The 11,047-nt window shown below is 40.3% G+C and overlaps 1 protein-coding gene across 1 annotated transcript in view; it reads left to right on the forward strand.

Annotated features, from left to right (window-relative positions):
* Positions 1-11,047, forward strand: part of ERICH6 (glutamate rich 6) — a 45,504-nt gene that overhangs the window by 4,782 nt on the left and 29,675 nt on the right. Inside the window, exons 3-4 of the mRNA XM_045295001.1 lie at positions 3,948-4,042; positions 10,864-10,932. Coding sequence (XP_045150936.1) covers positions 3,948-4,042; positions 10,864-10,932 — 164 coding nt within the window. The remainder of the gene's footprint in view (positions 1-3,947; positions 4,043-10,863; positions 10,933-11,047) is intronic.

Raw genomic sequence — 11,047 nt, forward strand, 5'->3', positions numbered from 1 at the left:
ATACTAACATGCACAAAAACAAGACAGAGCAAAACCAAGCAACAATATACAACAAAACAACAACAAACCACTGACAAAGAACAAATTAAAACACAAGAAAGAAAAGCTTGTAGTTAGTTCAAGGATCGTTGGCCTTTAGGCTCTCCTGATACTTGACTGTGTTCTAACCCTCCCTTGTCTCTGCTGTCTCTCAGAGCTTCTGCTCTTAGGTAGCGTCTCCATGTTATATTACTTTTCAATACCCTTAGCATCTTTGATACTTGTACACCACCATGTAGCCCTTGTAGAGAAATTTTATTTTATGATTCATATTTATAATTTCCAGGAACCCAGTTCTTGTTCTCTGATTTCAAAATAGTTTTTAATTCTTGTACAATAATTAATTATTGTAAATGAATGCACATGTTGTGACAATTCAACATGTTTTATGTGTATAATTTAGTGATATCAATTACATCTATCGTTGTGTAACCACTACCCATAATCATTGCCAAATTTCTCTTTATCATAAACAATATGGTCTATTAAGTTGAGAATGAAAAATTGAAGATGAAAGTCCTCCCATTCATCCTCAAAAAGAATATTTTAAGGTCTGTCCTGATGTAAAAGACTGGCAGTGATAGGATAAGATCCAGGTGCTTGCAAGGATGACTCGTTAATAGGACTATTATTCAAATCTGTGTATTAATCATTAATGACAATTCTGAAGGAACTGGACACTTAGTTACTAACTTCTGCAGTCTGAAATTGATCAAATATACAGTCAAGATGCACTGACAACTACTGGTCATTGCAATGTGAAACTTGGAAATGAAGACAAATCAAAAGTTGGAAAATGGCCTTGGTGGTAGAAATGGCACTGTAGATCACATGACAGCATTTGACAGAGTCAATTACTTAATTGCTACAAGCACCGTCTTCAACAACATGAACAGTGACATGGCCCTCGCCTGATGGAGTGCACAGGAATCCAATCAACAGTAATTTGGTTGTCTGTGGAAAGAGACAACCACGAGGTTCAATATAATTAGGCAAAACTGACTGGAACAGTTTATCAATTATTGATATGAAAGTTCAAATTGAAGCTGAAGAAAATTAATTCAAGGCCACAAGAACCAAGATACAGCCTTGCGTATATATCCCTCCTGAATTTAGAGGGATATTCATCTCAAGAAAAGATTTGACTCTTTAAACGCTAATAACTGAAGACTAGAAACGTTGTGGCAGGACATTATACGTGGAAAAAAAAGGAAAAGGACGTTATTGCAAGCACTCCATGTCTGTGCAAGCGTGGCCCATGACTGAAGCATTGCTACTCTGTGTCCCAGACAAGACAGGACAAGAGACTCACTCTCAACCTGTACAGGTGTTTTCAAGTTGGGTGGATTTTCAGTTTGATTCTCAAGCAAAGTTATGAACACTGGCAGATTTTTTTCCAACAGTAGTGGAAAGTTCAAGCTAGGAGTCTCTTGACAACCGAAGTGTCACTGTAAAAGCAAACGAAAATAGATGCCAGAAGAGAATCTAAAACTAGCTTTGAACGGAAGAGTAGCTAAAGTGAAAGGAAGAATTAATGAGGTAAAAGAACGAAACAGAAGATTTTGAATGGTAGCTTGAGAAGACAAGGCTAAGCTATTGTGACGCAACATGTGAAGCCCTGGGGCCAGAAAACCAAAGTGAAGGTCACACCCAGAATGTAACAAACTACTAGAACTGAGGATAAAAGTCAACCCTTGAGTTGCAACATTGAAGACTTCTCCAGGCAAAATCTTGAACAATGCAGGAAGCATCAAAAGAATATGAAAAAAAATACACAGAGTCACTATCAAAAACATCTAGTTGACATTCAACCATTTCAGGACATAGCCTGTCAAGAAACCATGATATTGAAGGAAGAAGTCTAAATGATGGTTGGGGATGTGGGGGAAGTCTCCAAGAATTGATAGAATACTAATTGTGAGATGCAATGCGGGAAGCTTTCATTCATTATGCCAAGAAATTTTTAACACAGCTACCTGGTCAACTAACTGCCAGAGATCCATACTTGAACCCACTTGAACAGAATACTGGAGTTCTCAAACATTATCAATAATGCCATACATATGTAAAATTTTGCTGAGGATAATTCAAAAATGATTGTAGGTGTGCCCTGACAGTGAACTGCTAGAAATTCAAGCCAGATTCAGAAGAGGACATGGAACAAGAAATATTGTTGATATCAGATGGATCTTGGTTGAAAGCAGAGAATAGACAAAAGATGATTACCTACGTTTTGACCGTAAGTGTGAAGTGTGTGGATCCTAACAAACTATGGATAACATTACAAAGATGGGGATTCAGGAACACTTAAGTCTGCTCATACAGAACCTGTATGTGGACCAGGAAGCAGGTATTCAACCTGAACAAGGGGATGCAGTAAGGTTGAAAATAAGGAAAGGTGTATGTGTCAGGATTATACACCTTTCACCATACTTTTCAATCTGTACGGTGAGCAAATAATCTGAGAAGCTGGACTATGTGGAGAATGCTACATCAGAACCGAAGGAAAATTCATTAACAACCTACAATATACAGATGACAAACCTCGCTTAAGGTGAAGAGGAGTTGAAGCACTGATAAAGGACAAAGGCTACGGCCTGCAATCTACATTATAACTCAACATTAAAATATTTTTAAATTCTCACAATTAGACCAATAAGCAATAACTTGGTAAATGGAGAAAAGATTGAAGTTATCAAGGACTTCATTGCACTTGGATCTACAATCAACATTCACAGAAGCAGCGGACAAGAAATCAAACACCATATTGTATTAGGCAAATCTGCCGAAAATAACTCCTTAAAAGTATTAAAAAGTTGAGGTACACCTGACCCAAGCCATAGCATGTTCAAATGCCTCCTATGTATATGAAACTTTGAAAATGAATAAAGAAAGGCAGAAAAAGAACCGCTGCCTTTGAATTGTGGCGCTGGTGAAGAGTGCTGAATAAACCCTTGGCTGCCGGAGAGCAAACAGTTGTGTCCAGTCTAGCTGGGAATGATCCTTAGACGTGAGAATGCGAGCCGTCCTCTTACATGCCTCGGACATATTAGGAGGAGTCCGTCCTTAGAGAAAGACATCATGCTTCGTAAGAGGATCAATGATTACAAGGATCTATATGTGACCTCCTCCCTGGGGGACAGACAACAGAAAAGTGGGTGAAGGGAGATGTCGGACAGGGCAAGATATGACAAAATAATAATTTATAAATTATCAAGGGCTCATGAGGGAGGGGGGAGTGGGGAGGGAGGGGAAAAATGAGGACCTGATGCTGGGGGGCTTAAGTGGAGAGCAAATGTTTTGAGAATGACGAAGGCAGTGAATGTACAAATGTGCGTTACACAATTGATGTGTGTATGGATTGTGATGAGTCATATGAGCCCCTAATAAAGCGATTTAAAAAAAAAATAGGATCGATGAAAAAGAAGGCCCTCCAGGAGATGAATTGACATTGTGGCTTCAACTGTAGGCTCAAGCACAGGTATTCTGGGGATAGCACAAGACTAGGCAGAGTTTCCGTTCGGTGGCGAATTAGGTCACTAGGAGTCAGGACTAAGTGGACAGCACCTAATGACACCAACTAAACACTGAAAAATGTTTATCTGTTTTTCAGTTCTCTGAGGACATTACTGATAAAACATATTTAGTTCTCCACTAAGCTTTCTGTATTCTTTTTTCCTTCGTATCAGCTGTTCTGTTGGCTCCTTGGGGGCCACCTTTGCAGAGCAAGCTTTTGATTGCATTTGAGTGACTAGTCATCTATCGATTTGTGTTTGAAATAAATGACTGGTGAACTGCTATGAATCTTTCTGCGTCTTGAAGGCTGAAAAAGTAAGAAGATGTCAAGGAAGATAGAATCAGGATCTTTGTAGTTACACTCAAAATTAATTTTCCCTCCGAAATTTTAGGACGGCCTATCAAAGCTGGTATCTGAGAGCTCCAATGTCAGTACAAACAGAAGAAAGTTGGCTTCAAGACTCTTCCAGCCGAAGACAGCCGAAAAGTGAGTAGTCTGAATTCTTGGGTGGACTGCATATTGAAGAGCCTGTAGTGCAGCAGTTCTCAACCTGGGGGTCGAACGACCCTTGCACAGGGGCCACCCAATTCATAACAATAGCAAAATTACACTGAAGTAGCAATGATTTTAATTTTAAATAAGGAACTGTATGAAAGGGTCGCAGTATTAAGAAGGTTGAGAACCACTTCTGTAAATCCAAGCTTTATCACAAACTAACACTACGCACCTGAACCAGTTACTTAACCGCATTGAGTTATAGTTTCTTCATCTGTTAGCAACTACACTTCCATTGTAGAACCTTTAGGAGATTGGATCTTAAAACTCCCTGGAATAGCCTTGAAGCCAACATACTGGCATGAAGCAACAAACTAACAGAGAGATCTGCGGGCAAGCCCAATCCCAGCCTACCCAGAAGGTTGCGCTATGAGAACAGCGCTGAAGATGCAGCCTGGGAGAGTGGCGGGTTTGCCCAGGCCCCGCGGGAGAAAGTGAAAGGGAAAGAGAGGGGGCCTCATCCTGGCCAACCAAGCTCTGAAGATGACTCTTCTGCTCGGAGCAGCCAAGGCACAGAGAGGGTCATGGGCCCAGCTGCACCAGGAGACACGACACCCCTCACTGACCCACAGCGCTGCAGGGGACAGCACTGGAGACACAGTGCGGAAACTGTGCCCCGTCTGATTCCCCACCCCCCCAACACAAAGAGAGCAGCAAGGGGAACAAAGCAACGGAAGTCCCCAAGGAATCCCAAAAATGGACTTCAGACTCAGTGGACAGGGCTTGGCACCTCATCACATTAGCTCGGAAAACTACCTTATGGGTCAGCAGACAGACCTGGAATTATTTATAGGCCCCTTTTTAATTTTATGTCTATCTATATGATAGGCAAGATAAACAATCCTGAGGAGAAAGTAATGAAACCAATGGTTGGGAGGTTGGGGGAGATGGGGGAAAGGGAGGGGGGAGTCAACAAGCCCAGGGATATGGGAACAGCAAGAGATCGAAAACTGATGGCAAGGAGGGTATAAAACACCTAATAGGGTTGATCAAGTGCAGTATAGCCAGAGGAATGATTGAGACCCGAATGACGGTTGAGAGCATGAAGTAAAAGGAAATAGAGGAAAGAACTAGGAGGCAAAAGACATTTATAGAAGTATAAATATAGGCATGTTTATATATAAGTATATTAATATATAGTGATCGGGATATAGGCCTATGTACATACATGTATATGTTAAGTATTAAAGTAGCAGACAGATATTGGGCCACTACTCAAGTCCTCCCTCAACACAAGAACACTTTGTTCTAATAACCTGGTATTCTGTGATGCTCACCTTCCCGACATGATTGTGGAAGTTAAAATGGGTATAAGCAAATGTGAAGAAAATTGATGGTGCCCATCTATTAGAAGATATAGCATCTGGGGTCTTAAAGATGTGAAGTTAAACAAGTGGCCATCTAACAGGGAAGCAACAAAGCCCACATGGAAGAAGAACAATAAATAGCCTGTGCGATCACGAGGTATTGACGGGACCAGATTTCAGGCATCAGAAGACCCAAAACAATCATATTGATGCAAATGGGGTAGTCAGAGTGGAGACCCAAAACCCATCTGTAGACAATTGGACATCCCCTCACAGAAGAGTCACAAGAAGGGATGAGCCAACGGAACACACAACATTCCTCTAGTTCTTTAATGCTTCCTACTTGCCACTACCAGTGACCCCAGTTCTACCTTACAAACCAGGCAAGACAGGAGCATGTACACTGGTGCAGATAAGAGCTCTCGGTACACGGAATCCAGGGCAGATAAACCTCTCAGAAACTATAAAGGGAGTATACGAGAGTAGGGAGAAGGTAGGGGGAGAAAGAGGGAACTGATCACAATGATTGATGTATAACAACCTCCCACCCCGAGGAGTATGTACAACAGAAACATGGGTGAAGGGAAACAGCAGATGGTGTACAATATGAAAATAATAATTCATAATTTACCAAGGGATCAGTAGGGTTGGAGAAAAGAGGATCCCTTAGTATAAGGGCTCAAGTAAAAAATGTTTTGAAAATGATGACAATCTATGTACAAATGTTCTTGATAAACTTGATGTATGGATTGTTGCAAGAACCCCCCAAAAAATCATTTATAAAAAATTTTTTTAATTCACTAGAACCTAGTATTTATTAAATATGGAAGCATTTCTAGTCACATCAAGAAATCATCTAAAATAAATTTTAAAACAAAAAAAAAACCCAATAATCTGCCATTTTATTCTTAACATGTAGCTTTATCTTTTTTATTATGGAAGTAGCATATGAATGTTTTTTTAAAACTCAAATCATTAAAAACTAAATAGCGTAAAGATTGAAATTTAAACATCCTTCTATAATTCTCAGAGGTAATCATTATGAATAGCTTTTCTTTCCAGACTTTTTATTTAAATCTTACGTTAGGGCAAACTCATGACTCAAAGCAAATGCCCCCTGTGGGTTTTCAAGACTGCAACCTGTCTTTCTCCAGTAGAGCTGCCGGTGGCTTTGAACTGCCAACCATATGGATCGCAGCCCAACTCATAACCACTACACCATCAGGGCTCCTTCATTTATTCACTAAATACTTAATGAGTGCCTACCATGGGCCAAGTACCTAGGGAAATAGCAGTGAACAAAATGAACAAAATCTCTTCTCGGTTATATTAGTGTATCGGGGGACTGAGGAAAGACAAGTAATACACAAGATAAATTCTTAAATTACATCACGTGATAGGATGAAAGAGCTAAGGAGAAAATAGAGCGGAGAAGGTGTACTCATGTTCTAGGGCTGCTGTAACACAATAGCACACACACTGAGAGGCCAGAAGAACAGAAGTGCATTGTTTTGTTTCTTGAGGCCAAGAAATCAGAATCCAGGGTTTAGCAGGGCCATGTTCTTTCCAAGGCACTCTAGGAGAGGGGCCTTTCTTATCTCGCTGGTCTTTGGTAGGCCAGGCATTTCTTAGCATGGAGACAATTGAATCTTTCCTCTGTTCCACTGTGACTCTTCTCTTCCATCAAGAGCCCTTCCTATTGGGTTAGGCCCCACCAAATGATGGTGTCTTCAAAGACCCTCTTTGCAAGTAAGGTTCAGTTCACAGGTACAGGCGTTAAGACTTCAGCATCTCTTTTCATAGGACACAAGTTCCTAACAGAAGAGAGTGGGGGTGTATCAGAGTGGGAGGGCTACCAATTTATACCGATGCGCAGGGAAAACTTCACTGAAAGACTGAGCTACTTGGTCAGAGCCCTGAAGGAGGTGAGAGAGTTTGCAGGAAGAATGTTGCAGGCCGAGGGGAACAGCAGGGACTGCCTCCAGACTAAGCAAGGAGGAGAGAATCCTAGGGGATGAGGTTGGAGACAGAAGGAGGACTGGATTTTTTCATTGGGAATGAACTGAGAAGTCACTGGAGGGTATCCACCTCACCTTTCAATGGCTGCTGGTCTACAGAGAAAAGGACCCAAAGATTGAGCCTTGGGGAACCCCAGAAATTGGGGAGAAGTGAGACCAAAGGAGATAAAAAAAAAAGTAGCCAATGAGATTCAAAAAAGTAAATAAGAGCCCTGAATGGCAAAGAAGAAAACGTCTTGAGGAGGAGGGATGAGCAACTGGATCAAATGCTACTTAGCAGCGAAGGACAGAGAATTACTACACTCAGCATGGTGACGATGAGACTTTTTTCAATATGATTATGTAGATAAAAACCTTTGTACAGCCTTTTCACCTAATATGCCTTGGAAATATTTCCAGGCCAGGAAAGACAGGTGTTCTTTATCCTTTTTAATCCCTGCATAAATAATATGTAGTATGGATGTGCAACTTTATTTAAAGATTTCCCAATTGATGTGTAATAAAGTTGTTCCCACTCACACAATATTACAGTAAACATCACCTTCTCTGTGTGAACATCCAAATGTTTCTCTAAAGCAATTGCCAGGAGGTGGTATTATTGGGCAAAAGGAAAGAATATTAATCACAGATCTCTTAAAGAGCGAGCCCTCTGTATGCTTCCACCAAAAGTTATGAGACCACTTGCTTCCCACCTCACTTCCAAGCATGTGATATTACCTCTTTTTGAAGTTCTGGATAGTGTGGAATGTGGAAATTATACTGTATCATATTTTATTTTGTATTCTGTGATTACTAGTGAGGCTGAGGGTCTTATTACCAGGATATGTTTTTTAGCCCACCTGAATATCTTCTTTTTTAATTAAGCAAATAAACAAGTACTCCTGTCTTCTGCTCATTTTTCAATTGGTTGTTTAATTTTTTCTAGTACTTTACATATATCAAAATACTTTAAATATTATTGGGTGGTAAAGTTTTCCTCTAAATCTGTCTTTTGTCCTTTACTGTTATTTTTAGTATTTTTAAATTATTTGTCATTTTAATTTTGTATGTAAATAACTTCCCTTGTGCATTTTCTATTTTGTGGTTTGTTGAGGACAGTGGTTCTCAACCTTCCTAATTCTGTGAACCTTTAATACAGTTCCTCATGTTGTGGTGACCCCCCAACAATAAAATTATATTTTTGTTGCTACTTCATAACTGCTATTTTGCTACTGTTATGAACTGGCGACCCACAGGTTGAAAACTGCTGGTTTAAGAGGTTGTTCCCTAACTCAAAGTTATGGCCATATTTTCCTAATTTTCTTTTAATACTTCATATATCTTATTTTTTATATTTAGCTCTTTAATTAATATGGAATTCATTTTTGTGGTGACTTAAGCAGATATCAGTGTTGAATTGTTTCCTTTCTCTATGCTTTGAAAGAATATTTCTCTCTTATCCTAAGTCTTCATATATATATATGAAAATTCTGTTCCCCCGAACTGTTTGTATTTTCTTACACCAATTCCACATAGCTATATTTTCGATGGTTTCATAATATATCTCTAACAGATAAAAGACTGCCTTCCTTATTCTCTTTCACTTAATGTGTCTTGGATATGGGTGATATCAACAGCTAACATGCTCAGGAGCTACCAAAAGGTTGGGGTCTGGAGAGCAATGAGTGACGCTCCAAAGAAAAGCCTGATCATCTACTTTGGGGAACAAATGAAGCCACTGAAAACCCTGCGAGGCCCCCTACTGCGCTGACACACTTGGGGTCACCGTCAGTTCCCAGTGACTGAGCAGCTGACCCCTTGCTCTCTCGGAGGCTGCTCCCAGTTAGTCTGGGCAGGTGACACATGTTAGCACCAGCTGGAGAAAACCAAGGGAAATCTTACTGGAGTTACATTGACTATACAGAGCAAGTAGGTTGGGGGAGAATATTTGAAGTAATTTGTATATTTAATTTTTTTAAATATTCACTATAAGCCTTCTTATGTAGGAATAGGGACCCCTGGTGGCATAGTGGTTACGCATTGGGCTACTAACCACAAGGTCAACAATTCAAAACTACCAGCCACGCTGTGGGAGAAAGACAGGCTTTCTACTCCCGTGAAGGTTTCCAGTCTTGGAAAGTCAGAGGGGGACTTCTGCCCTGTCCTGCAGAACGACTCCGTGGCCGTGCAGAGTTGAGATGTGGGGACTTAGAGGACTCCTCGTTTCTTTCCTTATTCTCTTTTATGGTTTCTTTGTTTTCTCGTGTAGGACACGTGTGGCTTTTATTAGATTATCCCTAACTATTTCATGTTCTTCTATTGATGTATCAACTGGAATCACGTTTTCCTATAATATTTATTAATTGGTTATTATTGGTGTACAGAAACGCTATTGATTTCTAAATTTTAATCATGTATCTGATTAGTTTGCTAAATTTTCTTATTAATTTAAATCACTTGTCAGCTGAGAGCTTACTGGAAAATTACAATTAATGGCATCTTTTTATCTTTCCTGAATGTTTAACTTAACAGTCTATTATACACATCTGTTCTTGACAGGAAAGCTTGATCTACTTCATTTAAATGGTTAAGTAGCATTCCCTCACATCATTGTCACTTAGGAAATAAAACGGATTTCTAAGCATTACAGATAGAGGTCCTTTGCGTTCCTTTGATTTTTGAGCTTTTCTGTATAACAAACGATGCTTTAATGAAAATGTTCATGAAGTCTTATTTTTATGGGTTTGTTTCTTTGTTTGTTTTGGGGGGGTTGGGCATTTCCACTGAGCAAAATGCCTAGAAATATATTTTGTTAAGTTTTCAGTTCCTCCACATTGCCACCCTCCTTCTCCAATAACAGCTTCCGGAGCGCATTGCTTTCCCGACGTGTGTCTGGTGGAGCATTGCTCTGGTGGACTGGCCATCATTCAAGTCTTCGTGCTCTCTGCCTGCGAGGACATTTCTTCCGAGTCACCTGGCTGTCATGGCTCTTTGTCCCCCTCTCTAGTGCTGATCTGAAATCTGTGGAGGGTGAAGCAGCAACCCCAGTGACCTGGCTCACTGCCTTGACCTGGGGCTCTCATCCGCCCAGAATCCTCCAGCCTGAGACCTCTCCCACAAGATCGCTGACAGTAACATCAGCCTGGTGATACTGAAAACCAGCAGGCCACACAAGGGTGCTCCCTTCAGGATTACGGTCCAGTGAAATATGCCTCTGTGCAGTGTTCTAAGACTACGGATGCACAGAGGCACATGTCTGAATGGGCTGCATTAGAGTGTAAGTGTGTTACTATTGGTAAAATATCATTTGGAAAAAGACAAAAAGTTAAAAGGTAAAAACACACGCAGAAAAATGGTATGTGTTTTTCTAAAAGGTTTACTTTCGTTAAAGACTCAACATCTTTTCAATTTAGCCCCAGTTGGTGACAAGCATTCATTCTTTTGACAGAGGAAGAAGTACTTACTGGCCCATTGACGAAGATAGACAAACCTACAACCCTGGCTTCTCAGTTAAGAGGTAAATAGGGACTTGGAGTATCTGAGCTACCACTGAGAAACCAATCTTGGTTGGGGCCTGTGTTAGACAGGGTTCTCTAGAGAAACAAAACCAGAATGCTAATAATTTTGTACAT

This window comes from Echinops telfairi, unplaced genomic scaffold, assembly GCF_000313985.2.
Source record: "Echinops telfairi isolate 266 unplaced genomic scaffold, ASM31398v2 ScPeMD7_4225;HRSCAF=4972, whole genome shotgun sequence".
Taxonomy (NCBI): domain Eukaryota; kingdom Metazoa; phylum Chordata; class Mammalia; order Afrosoricida; family Tenrecidae; genus Echinops; species Echinops telfairi.